This window comes from Aulonocara stuartgranti (assembly GCF_965226115.1).
Source record: "Aulonocara stuartgranti genome assembly, chromosome: 12".
Classification (NCBI taxonomy): domain Eukaryota; kingdom Metazoa; phylum Chordata; class Actinopteri; order Cichliformes; family Cichlidae; genus Aulonocara; species Aulonocara stuartgranti.
In genome coordinates this window covers 1305151-1331095 of record NC_138948.1, presented here as the reverse complement: position 1 = coordinate 1331095, position 25945 = coordinate 1305151, and the positions used below count along the sequence as shown (strand labels likewise).

The window sequence follows — 25945 nt, the reverse complement described above, 5'->3', positions numbered from 1 at the left end:
AATAATTTAATGGTTTTTGATTTGTAGATTTTTGAGGGAAATGAGTAAGTTATCGTTAAAAGTCTCTACAGGACAGCGGTGCTTTCTTACAGATGTTACGGTCAGTCCAGTGAAAGACTGCTAAAAAAAATACAGTAAATTCTCAGTAGAAGGATTGCCAGCAAGTTACTTATAATTCCTAACGACCTGACTGTGATTACAGGATACTTATGTGTTTTTATAGGTTAATGAAACAATTAAAACAAGCAAAGGAAACACACACACAAAGAGTGGCGACTTTCAACCCGCAAAGATTATCCATGTAGATATTATTATTGTAGACACAACAAGACTTATTTTATGTTGAAGAAGCTATGATTTAAAAAAACAAACATTAACAAAACGAAAACATAGATAGCGCTGTTATTTTAACTAACAGTTTTGTTTAAAATTTTTAAATAACTGTGTACCATAAATTTACAGTCACAGCCAGTCAGGCCTTTATTTTGAAAAACCATCACCAGAAGTGCAGTTGGTCACGCGGGCTGCCTTGACGTTTGTGCCCGTGCGTGTTCGCGCTGACGCCAAAAAAGAAAATCTTCCACAGCTGAGTCCCGCCTTTCCCCCGCTTGCTAAAAAGTGATCCATTGTATTGTTCGCATCCCCGTTCGCTTCCTGCCAAATACTGAGCCTCTGCGCTGACCAGTTTCCTCACAGACAACAAAAGCGCTTAACTAAGAAGTTTTTAGTCTGCCATGTTTTATAAATGAGGATTTTCGCTGAAAAAACGACGCCATCACTCTTAATAAGTATTAACAAAACTGCACTGTGCGGTAATATCGGGTCCGGCAGGGGGCGCGCTTTTTAAGCGTAAGTCTCACTGATCCAGAGTCCGATGTTTCAGCTTTTGCATATGTAACAGACGCCCTGAGCAGGAGGAAATCTGATCTGGAAACAGATTCTTTTGGCAGATGGATGTGCGTTTTGTTTTAAATAACCTACACAGCGCCGCGGGGCGGTGCTTGTCCCACTTGTTAATAGAGAATTCGGCTGTGCGCACGCGGTGTATTCCGGTGATAAAATAGAGCCACAAGCAGCCAGCGAGCAGGTCAGAGCGGAGGAATTCGGCGAAAACGAAAGCCGAGTCTCCTGCTCACAGTTACCGCTACCACGAAGAGCTCCGGGGCTGGGTCCATGATAGCTCAGCAGGGACACATCTTAATCTCACGCGGCGGGGCATTCTGGAAGAGACGGAGACACCTCGGGAGGATGTCCCACAGCGCGAACCGGGAGTGAAAATCTTCTCAGCAAGATGTGAGATGATGCGGGAGAAAACTGCGACGGAGGCCAGCGACATGGTGTTGGTCCGGAGCTCGGTGAGTGCCGTGGGTTGACGTCGCCGGCCAACGTCGGTGTGAGCGGGCGATAAAAGAGGCTAACGACTGCTTTAATAAGCTGATTAAACGGCTTTGATGTCCCGCTGACAGCCATGTTTGACTCACCGACAGAAGCTAATTCAGTTAGCCTGACACGGAGCGGTAAAACAGGAAGCTAATTAGCTGTTAGCAAACTTCGGGCGATAATTAAAGCTTAAAGCATCCAAACAGTAAACTGTCGCCCGTCTGGTTCGGAGGTGTGAATGTTCAGAGGCTTTAATTCAGGAGAAACACCGTAAAGAGCCTCGGTAACAAGTAAAAGTCCTGGAAACAGAGTATTGCTGCAGTGAAAGTCCGGAACTAAACCGAAGTACTGCACTCAAATTACATTATAACACTATTACAGTAGTATTACTCCGGCATTAATACAAAGTACATGAAAAAGTCACGATGGGTGTTACGTTCGTTTCTTTATTATCTTTAATATTTTTTGAATAAAGTTTTAAGTTTGTTATTTGAATGATCCTAGGATAGATATCATTGTTTCAAATTCTTTTAAATGTATGTTATCTATTGAATCATTTCAAGTAGTTGATTTGTTTTTGATTATTTATTTTTCTTTTCTTGTTTTAAATGTATTCCTGTATTTGATTGGTAATGGAGTAGACTGTATGTAAACTGCCATACATGATGTTTGAGTGCACACACTAAGCTCCTTCTAAACTGTATTCAGAGGTAGTTTGTAACCAGAGCCAGAAAATTCAAAGTGGGATTAAAGTGTAGGTTTAAAAAAATGAAATATTAAAATCAGATGTCAAAGCAGTTAAGATCATGTAGCTGTCTGTATTTTTAAAACAAATGCGTTTATAAGGAGAGAAACAAAGCTGGGGTGTGGTTATCATTGTCCATCATTATCACTGCATTTCATCCATTGTTGTTGTTTTTTAAAAGGGTGTAAACACAAATGATAGTTGGATGGATGTGACGGGACGCACTGATTGTAAAACTCCAACCCTCCTGCCTACACCCAGGGTTTGGTTTGTTGTGGTTGCATGCACCAGGTATTCACACTGTTGAAATGTCAAATTCATTTGGAGAGCTACTGACGTCCCGTCAGCCTGCAGCGAGCGTCTGTGCTCGATGGAGGCAGCGTCCAAACTATGTGGTGCGACTGGTCTTTGGGCCACTCGTCAGCCGGCTGTGCAGAACAATAAAGTTCTAACAAACAAACAGCTGAAGTGAAATGGTGTTAAAGACAAAGTGTCCGCTGCAGCCGCTGTCTGGACACTTCGTGTGTGTGTTTTCTTTCGTGCGTCTTCTGTTCCCTGTGACCTCTGCTGTCACTCTTCTCTGTATCGGTGAGGTTATAAACCAATCAGCATTCGACCTACGCACAGCTGAGCTGCTGGGTGTTTGGAGGACAGTGCAGGAGAACGTTTGCATAGGTGGAAAATCCCGTTGTACGCAAATGGAGAGCATCTCTGCTGAGCCGACAGTGCTGTCTCCACATTTACAGTTTCCACTTGTCTTTGGGGTTCAGACTGTTTGAAGACACCCAAAGTGTCGTGAAGCTACATCAAACAGTGTGGTGGGAAGCCTTTTTGCAGATTTTCTTTGCAGTTGTGGTTACTACTGTTTGCACGATGCCAGCAGCTCTGCAGATTTTGCCACATTAAAGTTTCCATAAACGCAGGCGACACTCTTCAGTCGACTGAACCCATGGCGGCATTTACTCCCCACAGAGCCTCAGACTCAGAAAACTGCAGTTCCTCCAATGTCCAGCAGAGGCTCCAGCAGTGAGTCAGTCCCCACAGACGCACCTGTTTAAGAAAGAAAGTGTACTTTATTGGTCCCCGTGGGGAAAATCCCTCTCTGCATTTAACCCATTCCCTCAGTGAAGCAGTGGGCAGCCATTGGGCGCCCGGGGAGCAGTGTGTAGGGATCGTACCTTGCTCAGGGGTACCTCAGGGTAGCTGTTCAGGGGAATCGAACCCCTGACCTTCCGATCATGGGGCCACCACTCTACCTACTGAGCTATCCTCTGCCCTGTTTAAATCCAGCTTACTGTTACAGAGATTTATAAAACCACTTACCTGAACGCACCTTCCCTGTCTCAGCCCCGGTAGTTACAGCCGCGCTCCTCCAAACAGTTTCTTTTTCACAAGTTTTAACAGATCTGTGAAAACAGCCTTTTCTTACTCTGCACCGTGCTGCGAGCTTCAGCTGGAGGACAGATTATGTGGGTTAAGTTCCAGCTGATGAGGAATCACTGGAGTCGGTACCTCCTCCTTCCTCTGCTCCTCTTTAAGACGTTCTCGGTGTCTCGCATACAGCACAGTCTTATTAGCCCATAACGACGTTGAGTTTATTAAAAATGAAGAAGCGATGCAGCTGAATGCTGGAGGACAAACGTGTCTGTGGGTGATGCTTCCACTGGCTTTTAAAGCACTTTTCTGAACTCTGATGGGTCTTAAAGTGAAAGCAGCTGCTCTAATGTCATCATGTTAGCGGGACGCATCACAGGAAGTGAGGTTAATGCGTCTGCCTCTCTGCTCGCCACAGCACGGCCGAAGCCGAGCCAGAGTGATTCACGCCGTGGTGGTGATCTTCTTGGAGTTCTTTGCGTGGGGCCTGCTCACCACGCCCATGCTGACCGTAAGTACACGCACACCTTTTGCTAAAATGTGTAAAGTGTTAAAGTTTTCATGAAGTTTTCAACCTTTTCCTGCAACTATAAACCCCAAAGTGGGATTATTAAAACCTTGAATGTGTCCTCGCTGAAAGCATCACATGACCAAAAATGATCTACAGGCTGATGTAATAAAGGGCGAACCATCATGGCGTCTACGTGCTGAGGAAGTGAAAGTAGTGTGTTTGTGGTTTCAGGTCCTGCGCGATGTGTTTCCTCAGCACACCTTCCTGATGAACGGCCTGGTGCAGGGGGTCAAGGTAAACCGCTCGGCTGTTTACTGTCAGCGCAGCTTTCAGCCACTTCTCCTCAACTTAACGCTTGTTGAATATTACGATATCATGGCGTCTCTGAGTTTGTATTTCTCTGTCCGTTTAGGGTTTCCTGTCATTTCTGTCGGCTCCTCTGATTGGTGCTCTGTCAGACATCTGGGGCAGGAAGTCCTTCCTCCTCATGACAGTGTTCTTTACCTGCGCCCCCATCCCCTTCATGAAGATCAGCCCCTGGTGAGACTAACGCTCTTTCTCAGTAATCTTCCTCTCGGAGATAAAAACATGAGTGAAGAAGTAAAGAATTACGTGCATTAAAATTTTTGGTTACAGCTTCAAACACGAGCACAACACAGAAAATGGCACATAGCACATACGACACTCTTCATAAAACATGAAAGAAACGCGACTAATCAGAAGAGAAGGATACAAAAATATTCAAAGGCTAAGTAATCTAACTGAGGAACGGTCGACGTCACGATCAGCAGAGAGCTCGTCCCTTGATCGTTCTGTTTACAGCTGAGAAACGCCGTGTTTCACAGCTCGCTGAGCTCAGCTCAGTTTGAAATCAGAGCATCTGTGGTTTGTTTTGTTTATAGTTAGCTTGAAACTGGAACCCTGCTAACCGCCAACTCGACTGTAGCTGCACCCACTGTAGCTGCATGCCAACATCATGTGGAGAGTAGAAAACAGTAAAAATATAATCGCAGACTCCTTATACGCTGATATGCCCCTCAGCAGGCTTACAGCCGTAACCAATCAGAAGAAAGTTGTATGAAGGAGGTGGAGCTAAAACAGCTGCTTGTAGTCCTGCTGCAGACTGGCTCCAAGAATAAAGATGTCGTCTTATGTTTTGACTCCTTTTTAATGTCCTCGATAATAAAAATCACATGTAGAGTAAACTGGACTCTGGGCTGCTTACAGGCGTGTTGGACCACATGTAAAAATCACAGTGGCGTGAAAACAGGCTGAGTAATCAGTGTTAGCTGAGGAGAAGGAACGACGGCTCCATTAAGCTAGCAGTAACAGGCTGCTGCTCAGCCGTGCGTGACAGGAAAACTCTGGACTCTAATCGCCACAGCTGTCACATGTTGATCATGTGAGCGGCTCAGGATCAGCAAACACGCTGAAGGCACACTGGCCTCCTCCTCCTCTTTTTCCTGCTTTTCACCCAAACACAGGAGTTACAGTCACTTCAAAGTAAAAAAAACGCACCTATGTTGGATTTCTGCTGGACTGCAGCAGCGATCAGCTGATGTCTGACTGTCACAGAGTCACATGGTTCATACATTTCACAGACTCTCCAATAAAAGACTAGATTAGAGTGTTTTTGGTTTAACGACCGTAACATCAGAGTCACAAGACGACAACGCTTCCCTGAAAGCAGAGCGAAAACGTTAACTCTTTAATCCTCACATCACAGGAAGTGAGGTTTCCTCTGTGTGTGTGTGTGTGTGTTTAACAGTGAGAGAAGTTAAAAAGCATGATTCGATTATTTTGAATTTGATGTAATTCCTGAGACACTCTATAAGTCTCACAGAACGCTGTTTCCCCACCTGAGGGGTCTCTTATTTTGAAATAAAATGGAGGTGTGTGTGTGTGTGTGTGTGTGTGTGTGTGTGTGTGTGTGTGTGTGTGTAGGTGGTATTTCGCTCTCATCTCAGTCTCCGGGATTTTCGCGGTGACCTTTTCGGTAATCTTTGCCTACGTCGCCGACATCACAGAGGAACACGAGAGGAGTACGGCCTACGGACTGGTACACACACACACACACTCACGCAAGCGCACACACACTAACTAAACAAAACATCCATGTCATACATTTCACTTACAAATATTTTAGGATGGTTGAATCGTAGAAATATTTTTATTAAATGTTAAAAGTCACGATGACTCACAGATTATATCAGTTATAGTCACAGATGTAAAAATCAAAATTCAGTAAAAATTTGAAAACAAGTTCTTAATTCCAAATTTTATTTTCAGAAACTGAAACATTTTCAGGTTTGTTTTAAAATTCTGACGTTTCAAGTTTGAAGCCCTGCGCCTGAGGTCAAAGGTGGGTTATGTGCTGATTTAACCTCCCCTCCCTCGCCAGGTCTCTGCGACCTTCGCGGCCAGCCTGGTGACGAGTCCGGCCATCGGGGTCTACCTGTCTGGGCAGTACGGAGACAGCCTGGTGGTCCTTGTTGCCACGGTGATTGCTGTGGCAGATATTGCGTTCGTGTTCTTCGTCGTCCCCGAGTCGCTGCCGGACAAGATGAGGCTGACGTCCTGGGGGTTCCCCATCTCCTGGGAGCAGGCCGACCCCTTCGCCGTGAGTCTTTTCATCGCTGTTACAGCTTTGACGTGCTCTGCGCTGACTGATAGATCGATTGATCGATATTTGTGTTTTTGGTGTGTTCAGTCTCTGCGTCGGGTGGGGAAAGACACCACGGTGCTGCTGATCTGCGTCACCGTGTTCCTGTCCTACCTGCCTGAAGCCGGGCAGTACTCCAGCTTCTTCCTCTACCTGCGACAGGTAACGCACAGACAGCTGTGACCAGCATGTGCTGGATAGACTCAGGAGGTCAAAGCTACACGTTCAAGCGCAGAAACACTTATTTGTTCCCTCAATCATCAGGATCAGGAGATTTATGGGATTTAAATGATGAAGCATCTCCACCTTTATTCAGTGCAGCTCAGTGAGTCCCAAAGTGTGGCTTGCCACCCCCTGGTGGGCCCTAAAGGTACTGCAGGAGGGCTGGTCAGACATTATATTTAATTATTTTAATTGTGTATTTAAATTTTAAATTACCCCCCCCCCCAAGAATGAAACAAAGATAAAAGTGATGTTTTTTTCTTTGCCATACGCAGATTATTAGAAAACGAATATGAATCAATGAAAACCCGAAGGCGGAAACACTGACGAGGTTTTCATCTTTCAGGTGATCGAGTTTTCTCCGGCAGCCATCACCGGCTTCATCGCCATGGTGGGAATCCTCTCTATAGTCGCTCAGGTACGCTCGTCCTCACAGAGTCGCACCGTCTGCTAACTTTATGTGAACGTGTTCAGCCGACAGCCAAAGACCCGACGATGTTAGAGAGAAACAATCCTGAAACTGTTAACCTGCTGTGGCTGCACGCGCGTCTGTTTGAGATAAGATGACTCCTTACTGTCATTGCACCGTCATCTTTAGCACAGAAGTACAGTGAAACTGTCCCACGTCGGCAGCGAGCGCAACTCAACACAATGCAGTAAACTTGTAAAGTGGAGAAAAGATGTGAAGAATAAATTAAAGAATGAGTGTTCACTGTGCATTAATGCCTCAGCTCTGTAGGTCGCCTCCAAAGATGAGCCCACCATGGTGGCATCATCTGGGTGGGTACTGACACAGTCATGTGTGCCCAGAGTGTAGAGTCGGGGGCTGAGGAAAGATGGGGACCGACTGTAACTCTACACGGTCAGAGAGAGAGTCTGATCCAACAGGGGGTGGTAACAGGAAGTCCAATATCCAGCGGTCCCTGTTAGTCCGGGAGCATCGTATTAAAAACAGCTAACGCCCGCGTTGTTCCAAGTGGGAGACGGTGCCGTGGAGCGTCTTCAGCTGAAAGCCCTCAAAGTGTGATTTCTTTGTTGTTTTTTTTAACTCTAAATGCATGCTGACGTCACAGTGTTTGTTTCAGGTTTGTTCATTTAGTTTGACATGAAAAGCTGCGGTAACCCGTCACACAGACGACAGTTTGTCTTTCTAAACCCTGTAAATGTGTTGCGTCCTGATTTCTTCACTGTACGTCTCGTGTCTGTCAGACGGTCTTCTTCGGGGTTCTGATGAGGACCATCGGTAAGAAGAACACGGTTCTTCTCGGCCTGGCCTTTCAGCTGTTCCAGCTGGTCTGGTACGGCTTCGGCTCCGAGCCGTGGTGAGTCCCAGCGTCTCGCCCGTGTCGTTTCCTGTTTCCTGTGAATGATCTGACCTAAACGTTTATCTGGTCGCGTCCTTACAGGATGATGTGGGCAGCAGGAACTGTAGCGGCCATGTCTTCGATCACCTTCCCGGCAATCTCTGCTCTGGTGTCACACAGCGCCTCACCCGACCAGCAAGGTGAGTCGAACCTGACCGTCCGAAGGGGCGTGTCTTAAACAGGGTCTGTGTGGCCGTGGTTTGTATCAACATCTGACTGTGTCACATGGATGAAGGTGGTGCAGATGTGACTGAGGCGTCTGTGTGTTCAGGTGTGGCACAGGGGATGATCACAGGTATCAGAGGCCTGTGCAATGGTTTGGGCCCGGCTCTCTACGGCTTCATCTTCTTCCTGTTCAATGTGGAGCTGAACGAAGTGGAGCCGATGGCAGGAAGATCCACAGCAAGCACACAGGTGCGTAGAAATGCGCCTTGCTGATTCTTTCCTCGCTGTTCTGTTTCCCGTAACGAGTCGGTTCTCTCTCCGTCTGTAGAAGCTGGTCGTCCCGGGCCCGCCCTTCCTCTTCGGCGCGTGCAGCGTCATATTTGCTTTAGTTGTCGCCTTCTTCATCCCTGAGCGCCACCAGCTGGCCGAAGTCAAGACCTGCACCGCCAACAAGGCCGGCAGCAGCTCCGCCGCACACGCTCAGAACGGCAGCCCTCTTGCCGTGCCCATCAGCGACACAGAGGACCTCGAGCCGCTGCTGCAGGACAGTGTCATGTGACTCGTAGGCAGTCTGGCCAATTACAAAACAGAGTCTTGTATGCAAGTCCCTCCCCCTGTTAAAAAAAAAAAACAAACCCTCTCTTCCCCCGATCCAGACCGTCGGGGAACGTTAGGCGGCGGCCTCCCCGGCAAACCGCTTTTTATCTCACTGATATCACTCACCTGTGACTCCTCCCATTCTTTGCCCAGGTGTGTTTGGGCAGGTAGAACCAAAGGGCTTTGAAGTCTTGCCTCAGTAAGAGTCGAGATCTCTCCGTTAAAACAGATCAGCAGAAGTAAAGTGGTCGTGTAGTCGTGCAGGATCGCAACGTTTTACTTTACGAGCCAATCGCAGCGAGGACGGGACCAGAGAAGCCAAAGCAACTGACAGCAGCCTCCCATACCTGTCAGTCAGGTCTGTACCTGACTCCACCCGTCAGGTTCGCAGAGGTGAGGCCATCAAATGCTCCTCATTGTACGGGCCGTGAAAGCTGACACTCAAAACTACGTTGTTGTTTTTTTTTTTTTTTTTAGGGGGGGGGTGTTTTTTGGATCGGAGGGCGAATCTTGGCGAGGACGAGGAGGTTGGAGCTGCTCGGGATTGTGGGATACAATACCAAATCATGATGAGATCCAGGTGTTTGTTTTCTGTCTGGATCTATTTGCGCTCAGACTTCCCGTCACACAGAGCATGTGCAAACTGACTGGCTATGATGTCATTGCCCTCTCCCGTCAGGACTTTGCATATTTGGGAGAAATCCGAGTAAATAAACGGCGTGAAGCTGGAGGCGTCATTTAGCTCCGCCTCATTATTTCATTATTTGGTCTCCCAGTTTAATAGTTTTAATTTACTAATGTGGCGTTTTTGCTTTGAGCTGCAGGTGTGGTCCTTTTGTTTCAGTGTAGATTTTCCTGCGTTGATCCAGTAAACGGGACTCGGTTTGACTTCAAATCAACATTTAAATGCATTTCATGTATTTATTTATTTATTTCATTTTTCTCAGCCCTGATTTCAAACCTCCGCCCTATAGACGGTCTCATGTTTTGCCTCCTCCCATCCTGTAGAGGGCGCTGTACTGCTGTTTTATAGCCTAAGGCTGGACGAAGTCTGCAGGGTTGGAGTTTTTACAGCGTGGATCAAATTAATATCAACGATTTCACTGAAAACCGAGTTTTCTCTGAGCCGCAGTGACAAGTGATGGCTTTAAGGACAGAGAGCACCACCTAGTTTTTGCCATTGCTCCTCCCACAATCTGAGCCTCTGCGGGTCACCACCTCCTCCTCCTCGTCTTCTTCTTCTGTTTTAATACTTGAAGTTTGTTTCTGTTTGACCTGAAAGTGCTCTCCCCGTCCGCTTGCCCCTTCCAGGTCGGACAAATCAAACGCTCCAAGTTACTGATGCAGTTTGAACCTTGGCGGTCCCGAGGCGGCTGCTCACAAACCAACCGGTGCCGTGTTTTGTTACTCTTTTGTGCTTATTTTGCCTTTTTGTTACAGGCTGTATTTCTCAGAAGGTCAACAGATCGGTTTAAAAAACCTGATCAGTCGTTTAAGTCGAGTTTTCTCCCAGTTCAGGTTAAAAACCATCGCATGTGCGCTCTGTGCAGGTTCTCACGTTTGCCCCTTAAAGCTTCAGCCTTCATGATGGGTTCATGTCACGTATGTATTTTTGTGCACAGAGCTCCGGCGGTCCTGGAGGTCTCTTCATGTCCAGTTTGAACCAGTGAAACCAGTTTAAGAGCACATGTGGGGCTCCAGCTGTTGCTTAAAGACAGATCGATGAATCAATGATCTTGTGAACCAGAGCACAGGTCAGGTGCGTTTACCTGCACAGCTCGGCTACTGTAAGTGGAATATAACTCGTGCTGCATTCAGGCTCTGTTTCTGTGTGGGAGATGATAGTTTTTGACAGTTTAAAGTGACCAAAGGTTCTCTGACAGATGACGTCACCTTTGAGTGGTAGTTCTTCCTTATTTTTCCTTTTTTCCCCTGAATGCAGCATGAACGTTGTCATGGCTACAGGAACGCCTGATCATCCTGTTGTGACGTTGATGATGATGTAGCTCAGAAGCACAATCGACTGTTAGAGAAGCTCTCGGCTTAATAACCTTTAACCTTTTAACCCTTAACGCCCACTTGCCGATGATGTCAGATGGTTTATTTTCCTATGCTCACCGAGTGTCCTCAAATGCCTCGTGGAGAGTCTTGGATCCCACAGTAGTTTCTCCGAGTACTGAATGCCTTTCTGTCTGGAATATTCTTTAGACTCAGTCCAATTTAAAACTGGATCATTGGAATTTTTTTTGTCTTAAGTTCACAAATTTGTGTCCTTCATGTTGGAATTCAGAACCTAGATTTAGTGATCCGGCCGGATGACTCAATCATTCTTCCTGCTTTTCTGTTAAATCTGACGATGAGATAGATTAGGGCGGCTGATTGTTGACTCCATGATTAAGAGCGAGTCGCTCCATCACGTCGTCATCGTGTCATAAAGTTTTTAATGAATTTCCCCGTTGATGATTCTCCGAAACTGTTCATGAAGTGAAACGTGACGTTTTTAAATGTCAGCTTGTGTTTGGTCACACAGACGATGGAGGCTGTAAATCCTCCTCAGAGGCTTTTTTTTTTTTCTTTTTTTACGGTGAGGCGTGAAGGCTGACGCGCCAACATGGCCGCCGCAGAGACTGACAGACATTCCCAGATGTTCCTCCTCTTCCTCCTCCGTGCAGACCTTTTGCTGATTGCTGCACTTTAATTTCTCTGAACGTGTGCCTGAATCACTCGTGTTCATATCACTTTTATATTTAAACCGAGAGACGTGTCACGTATTTTGCTTTTGCTCTTTTATCTTAAGAACATAATTTTGAATAATATCTATGATAACGTGAATATTAATAACAATAAAGAGAAACGTGTGACATTTGAAATGTGTTTATTTTTTATTCAGTTTAATTTGACTTTTTTTATTTAAAAATTAATTTTTTATTGATTAAAACAAAGAAAAGTATTTGTTTTGCATTTTATTTCCTTGTTATTTTTTCTTCTTTACTCTAAATTCAAGAATAAAAAAAAAAAACAAAAAACCAACATTTCCTTTATAAATATACAAAGTCCACCTAACGATGCAGCGGTTTGTCGGTCCTCCCTCAGCAGCAGTAACCTGCATGATGGCTCTGTGTGACATCATCAGTGCTTCAGCTCGTTCATGCTCAGCTCTCTGAAGCATTCGTACGTTACTTTGGTCAACAGACAACATGAAGTGTTCTGATTAAAGATCGACCAAATTAAACTTCAGTTTATTTAAATTAGAAAGTTTGTCAAAAATGCGCCCATTATTGAAAAATGTGTGTTTACAAACATTAAATAAAAATAAAGTCACAAACGTCTGAATCGAAGCAGCTTCAGTAAAATTCACAAATACAAAAACGTTTTTCTCCATTTTACAGAAACTTTAAAAAAAAAAAATTTTAAACAGCAAAAACTTTTCTATATTTTAATGCACAAATCAAAGCTGCTAAGTTCGTAACTATGACAACCACAGAAAAATACACTAAAAGAAATCATAGAAATCAAACCTGATAAACAGAAAATCTCTATTTGGTCACAACTTTCACACTTTGAACAAAAAACTACATTTACACAGAAAACATCAGCTGATAAATGTGAGAAATGTAAAAGTGAATAAAAATCAAATCTGCTCAGGATCACAAAGAAATCAGCTTCAGTCTGTTTTTATTGATTTCAACTGAATTCGATTTTGAAATGAAGAGATTTAGACAATCGACATCTTCAAAACTAAAAGAAAAAAGATTCATAAATAAAACAGTTCAGTGATCGATTAACAGGAATTGGAATTGATTTTATCTTCATCAATATTTAATGTAAATATATGAAAGTTGACGCGCATCCAAAAACACATTTCGACTGTAGCGTCTCGATTTTTGTTAAATATGATTTTTTTTTTTCCATTTGATGTTTTAATGTTTGAAGTCTGACAAAAAAGCAACCAGCATCAGAAATAAGCTTTTTTTTTTTTATTAGATTTTTTTTCCTGTAACTTTTATGTGAGCATGTCTCTATGTATTCGGTTTGTTGTATCATACCCAATAAATATACTCTGAATAACATCTTACATGCAATACTTAATTATTAATTTTAATAATGCAGTTTGAAATAAATTACAATGACCTGAGATTAATGCATTCAGTGTTTACGTGAACGTCCTGCTGATTTTATTTTTCCCAGATTCAACGATTTAACAATAATTAGTTTAAAAAGAATATTAATAAAGGACTAAACTTTAATATGTTAACTTATAATTTCGAGCTAGTATGAAAGATTAAAAACACATTTTCACGTCACCTCCCATGTTAACCTCTGTTAGCATCCTCTTTTGAAATTCCTCAGTGCTGTCATCCTTCAGTCATCATCCTCTCAACCTTCACTGGCTTCCTCCTCCTCTTCCTCAAAGCAGGCAGGAAATGGAGACTTTGGTGGTGGCGTAGGGGACGGTGTCTGGCATGGGACAAACCCCCCCAAAACACATGAGGACGGGTTGTTATGAGTGTGAAGTCTGATTACCGACAGGACGAAAAACACTTAGTAAATATTACAGTGAAGAGTGTTCCTGTTATTAATGAAAAAAACCCTGAAAACAACTAATAAAGGTGATTATAATAAAGATGATTCAAAGAAGAGATCACTAATCAGTAAAAGTTTTCTGATGTATTCATTTAGTTAACTTTATTTTTTTATACACTTTAAATCCAAACAGAAAATTCAAAAACGTCTCCACACAGTTTAAAATGAGAATATTTCTGATGATCTCGTCATCATTAAGTTCACACTTTACTTCAGCAAAGCTCTCATATTTTAGACTTTTGTGTAATTGTAAAGTAAAAAGGTGAGAATCTGGCGCTGAAACTCACCTCTGTCCTGCAGTGAGCTGATGTACGCTTCAATGAACTCTTTCTCTCCACTATCCTTCACCTCCTCTGCCTCCCTCTGCTCCCTCCACCTCCTTCTCACACCCTCTTTCTTCTTCTCCTCTTTCTTCTTCTTCTCTTTGCTCGCAGGGTTGTCGTAGAGGCGAATGAACCTGAAGAAGAGCAGAGACAAACATTAAAAAAAGTTCTGACCCCTCTGAGCTGACTCACTTCAGGCTGCTCCTCTTCGTGAAACACCGCTGACCGTGACCCTTTGTGGCCCTCTGTGGGTCTTATGAGTCACCAAATTAATGATGAAGGCCAGTGGAAATCAAATTTACCTCTTACAGCAGACTTACTGCTGTAAATACAAAAGGTCTGAGAATGGTTCCCTGTGGAACACCTGCACTGACTTTAAGGAGTCCTGAAACATTTCTGAGGTTCTCTCTGAGCGCAGCTTTTCCACATGAATGCTGTAGTCTACTGAAGCAGCTGTTCTGATAGTAACCTTATCTGACTCCAGATGTAGTTTTAATCCACCATTGACACTCAAGGTTTTTGTTAAGCAGGACAAGTTCAAGATGGTTCGGTAATCATTAGGGATTAAGGTTACCACCTTTATGTAATGGGAACATCTGTGCAGCCTTCAAGAAATTTGGAATTTTACCCTATTTATCACTGCGCCAGTTGTTTTCTGACCAAGAAAAAAGATTTCTTGGCTTTATAAACAAACCATTTAATAACACAAATCAGATGTAGCATGAAACTACAGAGATCATACAAATCCACTATTCTTAAAATCAAAAATTCTAAAATTCACAGATCTGGTTCATTTTCTCACAGCACAAATTATGTATAAAGCAATAAATAACCTGCTTCCTGACAATATTCTAAAAATGTTTTCTAAAAGGGAACGGGGACACAATTTGAGGGGGGAATTAAATTTAAAACATCCTCGTATCCGCACAACATTAAAAGTTTTTGCATCTCTGTGTGTGGAGTGAAGCTGTGGAACAGACTAAGTAAGGATATGAAGCAAAGTCCAATTTAAGGATATGGTTTTTACAGGGAAAAGGTAGAGATTTGATAGGGTGTTCTTGTCTAATATTTTCATGTGTGTGCGGGTGCACGGGTATGTTGGTGTGGGTATGTGTATATATATATATATATATATATATATATATATATATATGTTGTGTATCCTTGAGGTGTTAATGGGGTTATTGAAAATGTGTATATGTGCGTATGTGTATATAAACGTATGTATGGATAGATAGAAACATATGTATATATATTAAAAAAAAATACACATGACATAATGTAATTGCTAGATAGATAGTGGAAAAGGGGTGGGATTAAATAAGCTTATGCTTCTTCCTGCTCCTTTTTGAACATGAACGTTATTTGGAGTTGTGGTTGCTCGTTTTCCTTTTGTTTTGCTTTGTTCATTTGTCTCTTTTAATTCTATTTTGTTGTACTTTTTCAACATGTTCAAAATAAAGATTCAATCAATCAATCAATCAAACTGAGGAGCTGGTGTGGAGGTGGGTTGCAAAGTGGTCTGCAGAGGCTGCAGCAGCTATAAGCTGGTTAAAGCTGCTGTGTGACATTTGCCACCTGGATGCGTGCTGGGTGGAAGTCTGTGTAGGTGTGGTCTGTGTACTTGATTTCGGGGTTGTTGCAGAGTTTAGTTGGGATGCAGGTGAGTTCGTCACCGCTGACAACGATCGTCGCCAGCGTGGTGATGTTGGCGAGACAGTGAGGGAGGTAATTGAAGTTGTTCTTGTGGATGAACAGGGTGACGAGCTGCTCCAGCCTGCAGAGACAAACATAAGCATTCAGACCTCAGGACGCTGACACCCTCCCCCGAAACACTCAAGAAGAGCTGCTGTCACAGCTGAAGCCCAGGTGATCTGCCTGGTGATCCACCTGGAAATAGTGACGACATCATCAGTCACCTGTCCATGTCCTGCGGCAGGTCGGTCATGCAGTTGTTGCTGAGGTCCAGCAGCTGCAGGCTCGTCATCCTCAAAGCGCAGATGGGGATCGAGACAAACCTGTTCTCCGCGATGTCCAGGTGGACCAGCTGCTTCAGGCTGCTCAGCTACAGAGAGACAACGCACAGTGACATCATCAGCACAATGTCCAGCAGGGAGCGACGTCTCTGGTTTAAAAAGAACTGATTGGATGGAGTTCTATGAGCCTCCTGCTAACTTGACCTGAGGTCTACCTTACAATATAAAGCACCTTGAGGTGACTGTTGTTGTGATTTGGCGCTGTATAAATAAAGCTGAATTGAACTGAACTTGACCTCTGAACACCATCCTGATGGTCCTGAAGGACAGTTCAGCATTTTTGGGGGGCAATAGTAAATTTGACCCCTGATGGCGCTTCAGGTGTTCACTTTAATCCCATGCTCAGTTCTGCAGAGTGTCAACCTCCGGGCCTCAAGAATAGAACAATAATCAACGCTGCAGTTCCCCTAATTTCCCACCCGAGGAACCAACAGTGAGTTTGTCCCTCAGGTGCTGCCCAAACAGAAACCGGCCAACGCCTACAAACTCTGACATTCATCTTTCTCTCCTTTGATTAATCTGGACAAAGGAAACCAGCAGAGACGCCACAACGCTGCTCATCTCTTCCTTTAGTTTCAACTACTGAAAAAGAAAATAACTTTTGAAAATCTTTTTTTTTTTTTTTTTTACATATATTTCTAATTGGGAAAATTTAAGAGGCTTATCCCTCAAAACTTTAAATACAAAAAAGTTGCAAAAAATAGTTTACAACAACAGGAAATTTATTTTGAGTGTCTTCATAGTTTTATTTTGGAGATACAGCAATTTTTATATACTGCAGCAAAAACAAAAAAAACAATCCCATGATGCAAATTTGCAAAGAAAACAGCAGGTGCATCAAAATAAACAATTTCCAGCAGTGCAATTCGAGTTCTAAGCATCCCAGCAACTATTCAGAAAAGTCAGACATGACTTATAAAAACACCAGTATAGGCTTTTAAGGCCTACAAGTAAAAAACTACATTTTCCGCGAAAATGACGTCACTTCCGGTTTCGGCCAGAAAATGGCGGACATGCGATAGTTCGCGTTGACGTCTTTTTCAATGTGGGAAGTGTTATGAACAGCTGATCGATCGGCAAAGCGTGTTTCTGGAATATTATGTTTTTGTTCCTGCAAGCCCTTTTTATGCAATTTTTGCAAAGCTTTATGTGGAAGGAAACCGTGACTGAGGACAAGCTGATGGCATAAGATGTAAGTACAAAATCTTACTAACTGTTTAACTTCTACCAAATGGTGGAGCCTTAAAAGCACATAAACAGGCAAACAACATAGTTCATCATCTTAAAGTTTTTGTGACACTGAGCTGCTGCCAGGGACTGATGATGGATGTACAGCTTGACCCTCTCACCTCAAACGGCAGCTCGGACAGGTTGTGGTTTCCCGCGAGCTCGAGTCTCTCCAGTTTCTCACAGTTCCCAAGCTCTGGAGGAACTCGGGACAGTCGGTTGTAGCTGACGTACAGCTCCCTCAGCACTGTCAGTTTACCTTAGAATACAGACGGAGGAATTATTTCGGTATCGTTTCCCATCCTCTCAGGTCGTTCAGACTCTGTTTGTGTATGACTCACCAATCTCGGGCGGCAGCTCAGTGATGGCGTTTTTGGGGATGTCCAGAACGGTGAGCTGGGTAAACAGAGCCAGGTAGTCAGGCAGTTGGCGGATCCTTGTTCTCCTCACGTGCCACTCTTTCAGGTAGGTCATCCACTGCAGCTCACGGGGAAAATCCTGCAAATGATTTTTTTTAATCACTCTGGTTTCCTGAGAGAAAGCAAACTACAACACGTTTAAACCACAAACTTTTAACCAACTTACCATCCAGCGTTCTCCCTCCAGCTGGAAGCTCAGTTTGACTTCATTGGGATCCTGCTGGACTTCCTGACACTGCTGCTGGTCTGACTCTAACAGGTATACAACAACGTCAGCAGCAACTACAGCAGAGTTTACTGTAAATTCATGTATTTAACTAAACTGAACGTGAAGAAACATCTGATAGGACACATTAGCTGGCATTAAAATACAGCCTGGCTATAGTTTTGTGTAGTACCAATTTTGTACCACCAGATGGCGCATTGACTCAGTGTAACATGCACCCGAAAACATTTGAAAGAAGCTCAAAAACTTTTTACATAATGACATTTTAAAAGGTCCTCTCAGAAAACGATGCAGCCCAACCTTCATCCCTTAAACTCTTCCTAAGATGACTAAAATTAGCAAAACTAAGCTTAACTCTGTTATTAAACAGTCCAGTGGTGGCTGATTTTGTAGTTGCATACAGTTTTCCATCTGGTGACTGTATCTGATGATTTTATGTCAGTTTTGGTGCCGTACGCCTGCCAGGACGCTGGACGACTCGTGCAGGCCTGTCCACTGTGTTTACCCGTGCACAGCTGAATGTCTGTCAAGGTCGACCTCTCCAGGTAATGATGCAGCAGGTTGAGCTCGGAGGTCTTCAGGGTCTTACAGTAGATGCGATACTGCCACTCCTGGTCGATCCTGCGCACACAGAAATGTTAACCAAGTGTGAGCAGCGCCACGCTGATGTCAGATCAAATTTCAGCTGCGTGGATGTTCCCGTTTATCCTCCAAACTTCTGACCTTTCTGCCGTCTGCAGGCCAGACTTCACTACGCTGCGTTATAAATAGTGCGCTGTGTGTTCACACGGCTGAAATCGGCCATGACTCTCACACTTTATGAGCAACAACAGTCAGCTGGGTCTGACTCAGTCAAGTTCAAATGCTTTATTTACTCAACAGACCATGGATTGGATCTCTCAGATTTAGCATTTAATCTGTTATTAGACTCAATTGACTTCTGTCAAAATGTAAAAGAACCCACCCACCACTTTAATCACACTCTAGATCTTGTTTTAACATATGGCATAGAAACTGAACATTTAACAGTGTTTCCTGAAAACCCTCTCCTGTCTGATTATTTCCTGATAACATTTACATTTACAATAATTGATTACACAGCGGTGGAGAGTAGACTTTATCACAGATGTCTTTCTGAAAGTGCTGTAACTAAGTTTAAGAATATAATCCACCCACTGTTATCATCTTCAATGCCCTGTACCAACACAGAGCAGAGCAGCTATCTGAACGCTACCCCAACAGAGGTCGATTATCTTGTTAATAATTTCACCTCCTCACTACGTACGACTCTGGATACTGTAGCTCCTGTGAAAACTAAGGTCTCTAATCAGAAGTACCTGACTCCGTGGTATAATTCTCAAACACGTAGCCTAAAGCAGATGACTCATAATCTGGAGAGGAAATGGCGTGTCACAAATTTAGAGGATCATCATTTAGCCTGGAGAAATAGTTTGCTGCTTTATAAGAAAGCCCTCCACAAAGCCAGAACATCTTACTATTCATCACTGATTGAAGAAAATAAGAACAACCCCAGGTTTCTCTTCAGCTCTGTAGCCAGGCTGACAAACAGTCAGAGCTCTGTTGAGCCAACCATCCCTTTAACATTAACTAGTAATGACTTCATGAACTTCTTCACAAATACAATTTTTATCATTAGAGAAAAAATTACCAGTAATCATCCCACAGATGTAATATTATCTACAGCTACTCTTAGTACCATTGATGTTAAGTTAGACTCTTTTTCTCTAATTGATCTTTCTGAGTTAGCTTCAATAATTACTTCCTCCAAACCATCAACGTGTCTTTTAGACCCCATTCCTACAAAACTGCTCAAAGAAGTCCTGCCATTAATTAATGCTTCAATCTTAAATATGATCAACCTATCTCTAATGATCAGCTATGTACCACAGGCCTTCAAGCTGGCTGTAGTTAAACCTTTACTCAAAAAGCATCTCTAGACCCAGCAGTCTTAGCTAATTATAGGCCAATCTCCAACCTTCCTTTCATATCAAACATCCTTGAAAGAGTAGTTGTCAAACAGCTAACAGATCATCTGCAGAGGTTTATTTGAAGAGTTTCAGTCAGGTTTCAGAGCTCATCACAGCACAGAAACAGCTTTAGTGAAGGTTACAAATGATCTTCTTATGGCCTCTGACAGTGGACTCATCTCTGTGCTTGTCCTGCTAGACCTTAGTGCAGCGTTCGATACTGTCGACCATAATATCCTATTAGAGCGATTAGAACATGCTGTAGGTATTACAGGTACTGTGCTGCAGTGGTTTGTATCATATCTATCTAATAGACTCCAGTTTGTGCATGTAAATGGAGAGTCCTCTTCACACACTGAGGTTAATTATGGAGTTCCACAGGGTTCAGTGCTAGGACCAATTCTGTTTACATTATACATGCTTCCCTTAGGCAGCATCATTAGAAGACATAGCATACATTTACACTGCTATGCAGATGACACCCAGCTCTATCTGTGCATGAAGCCAGATAACACACACCAATGAGTTAAACTGCGGGAATGTCTTAAAGACATAAAGACCTGGATGGCCGCTAACTTAGGGCTGCTCGATTATGGCAAAAATGATAATCACGATTATTTTCACTGAAATTGAGATCTCGATTATTTGACGATATTTATTTAACCCTTTAAGACCTACCATAGAACCAAGTCCGCCAGAGCTTATATATATATATATTTTTACATGCTGTAGTGCCATTTGTGGGAGCATTTCAAGTTGCTATACATCAATACAACTGTTATAGCCCATATTTTAATACTATGTATGCATTAAGTCCATAGTAATTACATAAATTGCAAAAAAGTGCAATAAACCACAAAAAAATTGAAAATCTTTTTTTTTTTTTTTTACATATATTTCTAATTGGGAAAATTTAAGAGGCTTATCCCTCAAAACTTTAAATACAAAAAAGTTGCAAAAAATAGTTTACAACAACAGGAAATTTATTTTGAGTGTCTTCATAGTTTTATTTTGGAGATACAGCAATTTTTATATACTGCAGCAAAAACAAAAAAAACAATCCCATGATGCAAATTTGCAAAGAAAACAGCAGGTGCATCAAAATAAACTATTTCCAGCAGTGCAATTCGAGTTCTAAGCATCCCAGCAACTATTCAGAAAAGTCAGACATGACTTATAAAAACACCAGTATAGGCTTTTAAGGCCTACAATTAAAAACTACATTTTCCGCGAAAATGACGTCACTTCCGGTTTCGGCCAAAAAATGGCGGACATGCGATAGTTCGCGTTGACGTCTTTTTCAATGTGGGAAGTGTTATGAACAGCTGATCGATCGGCAAAGCGTGTTTCTGGAATATTATGTTTTTGTTCCTGCAAGCCCTTTTTATGCAATTTTTGCAAAGCTTTATGTGGAAGGAAACTGTGACCAAGGACAAGCTGATGGCATAAGATGTAAGTACAACTCCTCCGGTTTCATATGCAAAACAAACTATTGCGCTAGCTTACACGGTTCAGGTTCTACAGGGATTTAAAGGGTTAACAATAACAATGTGTTGAATAATGACTTTAAAAAATAATATAAAACAGTGTGCAAATACTGATAACAGTGCAAATGTTTGCAATATAAGAAATAAATGAAAAATGTAAACATCTGTGTTTAGTGAACTTTGCAGTGTTGCTCTGTGGTGCAGCTACACTGTAACAAAGTTTACACACTGTGTCTACTTGATCCACGTCTGACTGAACCCATAATGTTTCCACACCACTGAAGTTTTTTTACCTCTCTTTTCAACCAACGGCAGTCACTCTCCTCTCCAAATAACTTCTGCTTAGCTTTCCGAGCTTCCCTTGGGTCCTCTTAATTGTTGTGACACGTGTTCGAAATGCAGAGAGGTGCGCTCGATTTGCCACACGGAGTAGCGCGAGAGTAAAGCTTGAGGGAGGGGCTAATAATCGGCTCAGTCATTTTAAATGATTGTTGAAAGCCCAGATTGTAATCGTGATTAAAATTCGATTAATTGAGCAGCCCTACGCTAACTTTCTGCTTCTTAATTCAGATAAAACTGAGGTTATTGTACTCGGCCCTGAAAATCTTAGAAATATGGTCTCTAAGCAGATTCTTACTCTGGATGGCATTACCTTGGCCTCCAGTAACTCTGTGAGGAACCTTGGAGTCATTTTTGACCAGGACATGTCCTTCAACGCACATATTAAACAAATATGTAAGACTGCTTTCTTCCATTTGTGCAACATCTCTAAAATTAGAAATATCCTGTCTCAGAGTGACGCTGAAAAACTAGTTCATGCATTTATTACTTCCAGGCTGGACGACTGTAATTCATTATTATCAGGAAGTCCTAAAAACTCCCTGAAAAGCCTTCAGCTGATCCAAAATGCTGCAGCAAGAGTCCTGACAGGGACTAGAAAGAGAGAGCAGATTTCTCCTGTTTTGGCTTCCTGTTAAATCCAGAATTCAAAATCCTGCTCCTCACATACAAGGTATGTGAGGCATTCACTATCTCTACTTTCAAGATTAGGCTTCAAACTTTCCTTTTTGCTAAAGCATATAGTTAGGGCTGGACCAGGTGACCCTGAATCCTCCCTTAGTTATGCTGCAATAGATGTAGGCTGCCGGGGGATTCCCATGATGCATTGAGTTTTTCCTTTCCAGTCACCTTTCTCACTCACTATGTATTAACAGACCTCTCTGCATTGAATCATATCTGTTATTAATCTCTGTCTCTCTTCCACAGCATGTCTTTATCCTGTCTTCCTTCTCTCACCCCAACCAATCACAGCAGATGGCCCCGCCCCTCCCTGAGCCTGGTTCTGCTGGAGGTTTCTTCCTGTTAAAAGGGAGTTTTTCTTTCCCACTGTCGCCAAAGTGCTGCTCATAGGGGGTCATATGATTGTTGGGTTTTTCTCTGTATCTATGAAGCGCCTTGAGGCGACTTTTGTTGTGATTTGGTGCTATATAAATAAAATTGAATTGGTTCGGTTGAGCAGAGTTTGATTCACAACAGGCTACAAAATCCAACGCTATCATGACATCATCACCTGGAAATCCTGGCATATTTGGATAAAAACACTTATGGGACACAAAGGTGCTGATGTCAGCTTGACCAAAGGCGGGACCTCCACCAGAACGGCATCGCTGGAGATACTGGCTGCTCGATATGTTACCGTAGCGTTAGAAGATCAAATTCTGAGGAAGTCTAACTCTGCTGGCGGAGCTCTGGAGATGGTGAAAAACCAAACTGCACTTCACAAACCTGCAGACTGGGTCCTGACACAGACTCTCAGTAAAGAGCCCGTCATGAACATTAATGAATGACAGTTATGTTTTGACCTGATCAGAGAGTTCTGTCTCATCTATTGCAGCTGTTTGTGAGCCGGTCGTGGTCCAGAACAAAAAGCACACCTGACACCTGGCTGGTTTAAGGTGGGCAGGCAGACTTAAAACTACAAATGCGGGCCAAATGTTCTTCATCAGTTCTGTGGGTTTTTGCGTCTTACCTGGTGAGGGCGCTCTGCTCGATCCTCTCCTTCTCCTTCTTCTGCCTCTCTCTGTGCTTCTTCACTCGGACCTCCCACATCCCTCTGATCAGAGAGAGATCGTAGACCGGGACGTCCAGCTTCCTCTCCGGACCCATCTCTGCTGCTGAGGAGGAGGAAGAGACCAGGATCATTATCTGAACATATCCGGCTTTAAGTTTAAACAGATTTACCCAGAAAATTTTTCTGTAAAAACCTAAAGCTGACTAATGAGCCACGTTTTCTTCTTTGCCTCTTTCTTCAGCTCATCTCTACGCTGATAACAACATCTGAAAGGTTAAAGAGCATCTCTGAAAAAGGAAGCTGAACATCGCGGGAAAGTGAAGTCTAGAGCATTTACAGAAACTCTCAAACAGGACCCGGCAGTTTAAATATAGACTCTGAAGTAAAACTACCCAGAGTACATCCACACTGAGCTCTTTGTCTGGAGCTCAAGGGTCACGTCTGTTTCTTCTTTGTTAAAAATGATCAGCTATCATTCAACCATGAAAGCTGCAATTAAGTTGTAAACCAGTCTGATCTTTAAATATAAAAGTACTGATGTTTATGAAATGACGCCATCCCGACGACACAGGAGGGAAAATTCTAGAAAGACATCAACAAGTCTGAAAGATGTAAAAAAAAAAATTTTAAAAACTGAACCGTTTTTGAGGGAATTTACCTTTTTTAAGTTTAAACGCGCAGTTTGGACTGAACCACCTGAAACCTCTAAACAAAGTGAGACAGGAATGGTTCAGTCTGAGAGACAAAGGGCTCTCCTCCACATGTTCACCACCTCAGAGCTGCTGGTCTGACTGAAGACACTTCCTGTTCCTGTGTGGATCGTACCGTCTGTAAACGCAGAGCAGCCGAGGCTGAGAAACTAACGTGCTCTTACCTAAGAGTCCTGCTCCAGACCGGCTGTCCGCTCAGTGACCAGCTTGTTTACTGACACACACACAAACACACAAACACACACACACACACACACACACACACACACACACGTGATATGATCGTGTGTGTGACTCAACAAGCTATTTTTACCAGCTGAGATATGACTCCTGCTGTGTCACATGACACTTATACATGAGTATTTATGTTTATGTTCATTATAAGCATAAAACCTGCAGTTCCTCTAACGTCCAGCAGAGGCAGCAGAAAGAAACAAACTCTTTGGTCTGTAGAAAAACTGGTTAAACTGGCTTAAAGTTTGCATCATTGGGGGCGTGGCCTCTTTGACTGACAGGTGGTAGCTCTCTGCTCAGCTTCACCTGAACTGGACCATGTTTGTGCTGTTACTAATAACACGTCTGCTGTGAGGTCGCTGTACTAACATACCGTCCAACAAGGCGACAGCTTTACTGAGTCAAATTTGAGGATTTTGATTGGATGCTACTGAACACTGATCAGGAAGTATCTGTGTGAGGTCATCATCTCAGCATGTGAACTTTTTAATCTGACAGTGAAAGTGTAGTAAAGGAGGGTTCAAACGAAGGGGAATGTAAGTATGCCGTAACAAAAGTAAAACTCTGACAGATAATTCTGCTTTATTAAGGGAGGAAGCTGAAGGTAATACATGTTGTGGCTCGTGAAAAAGCAACACTGACAGAAATGTGAAATGATAAAAAAAGATGTATTCCCGCAGTGCCTTTCAATTCAGTTCAATTTTATTTATATAGCGCCAAATCACAACAGCAGTCGCCTCAAGGCGCTTTATATTGTACAGTAGACCCTACAATAATAGATACAGAGAAAAACCCAACAGTCATATGACCCCCTATGAGCAGCACTTTGGCGACAGTGGGAAGGAAAAACTCCCTTTTAACAGGAAGAAACCTCCAACAGATCCAGGCTCAGGGAGGGCGGGGCCATCTGTTGCAACCGGTTGGGGTGAAAGAAGGAAGACAGGATAAAGACTAGGGATGGGTACCGGTATGGCACCGGTTCTGGCATAAACAGTAGTAACCAGACCGAAAAACAGCGCACATTTCGGTGCTTTTTTCCCCCCCTGAGATGTCACACACTTTGGATTCTAGCCAATCATTTTACCTTTGCAAGCGTAGTAGGCGGGCCCAGGTACGTACGTTCTTTTAGAGCAGAGCTACAGATTTAAAAAAGGCGAAGCGGTCAAAGTCTGGCTGTACTTCACAGCAAAAGATGCAAACTCAGCAGCAACAAGTGCTTTAAGCTGATACTGTGATACTGTCAAAGGAGGCAACACCTCGAATCTGATGAAACACCTGGCGATGCATAGCGTTTTGTTAAAAGCCGAGAAATGCACCGTATTTGATAGCTTGCTGCCAGACCTCACACCGAGCACATCTACTGCGGATGTGGTGCCTGTTATCGGACCCGGAGTTAGCAACATCCCCCAAGAACCCGAAGAGGAGAGTCCTGGCCCCTAGCCCTGCCAGTGTAGCAGAAATGATGAGGATGATGATGCAGCAGCAGCCGTTCTTCTCTGCGTGAGTAGCTTAATGTTGTTCGTGTGTAATTTACGTACCACGTTATTACATTAATGCATGTAAGGTGAACTAGCAAACATCATCATAGCTACATGCGGCTGTCTTCTTGTTTGATGGCAG

At 43.2% G+C, this 25945-nt stretch overlaps 2 protein-coding genes across 3 annotated transcripts; one reads left to right on the top strand and one right to left on the bottom strand.

Annotated features, from left to right (window-relative positions):
- Positions 1 to 1074: 1074 nt before the first annotated feature.
- On the top strand, positions 1075 to 11890 carry mfsd14bb (major facilitator superfamily domain containing 14Bb). The gene is made up of 12 exons (XM_082556043.1): positions 1075 to 1355; positions 3918 to 4010; positions 4242 to 4304; positions 4423 to 4550; positions 5955 to 6069; positions 6412 to 6630; positions 6721 to 6834; positions 7241 to 7312; positions 8104 to 8216; positions 8301 to 8398; positions 8530 to 8672; positions 8752 to 11890. The coding sequence occupies exons 1-12, from the start codon at positions 1299 to 1301 to the stop codon at positions 8980 to 8982; spliced, it is 1446 nt and encodes a 481-aa protein (XP_082412169.1). The 5' UTR covers positions 1075 to 1298; the 3' UTR covers positions 8983 to 11890.
- On the bottom strand, positions 9473 to 24368 carry lrrc2 (leucine rich repeat containing 2). 2 transcript variants are annotated; one of them, XM_082556041.1, is made up of 10 exons: positions 24040 to 24368; positions 23340 to 23484; positions 18341 to 18456; positions 17776 to 17861; positions 17532 to 17688; positions 17313 to 17449; positions 15847 to 15992; positions 15552 to 15704; positions 13892 to 14061; positions 9473 to 13478 (listed from the first exon to the last, which is right to left on the bottom strand). In XM_082556041.1, the coding sequence occupies exons 2-10, from the start codon at positions 23474 to 23476 to the stop codon at positions 13429 to 13431; spliced, it is 1152 nt and encodes a 383-aa protein (XP_082412167.1). In that variant the 5' UTR covers positions 23477 to 23484; positions 24040 to 24368; the 3' UTR covers positions 9473 to 13428. The 2 variants fall into 2 exon arrangements, with proteins under 2 accessions (XP_082412167.1, XP_082412168.1); XM_082556042.1 differs by having other exon boundaries at positions 24256 to 24368.
- Positions 24369 to 25945: the final 1577 nt, after the last annotated feature.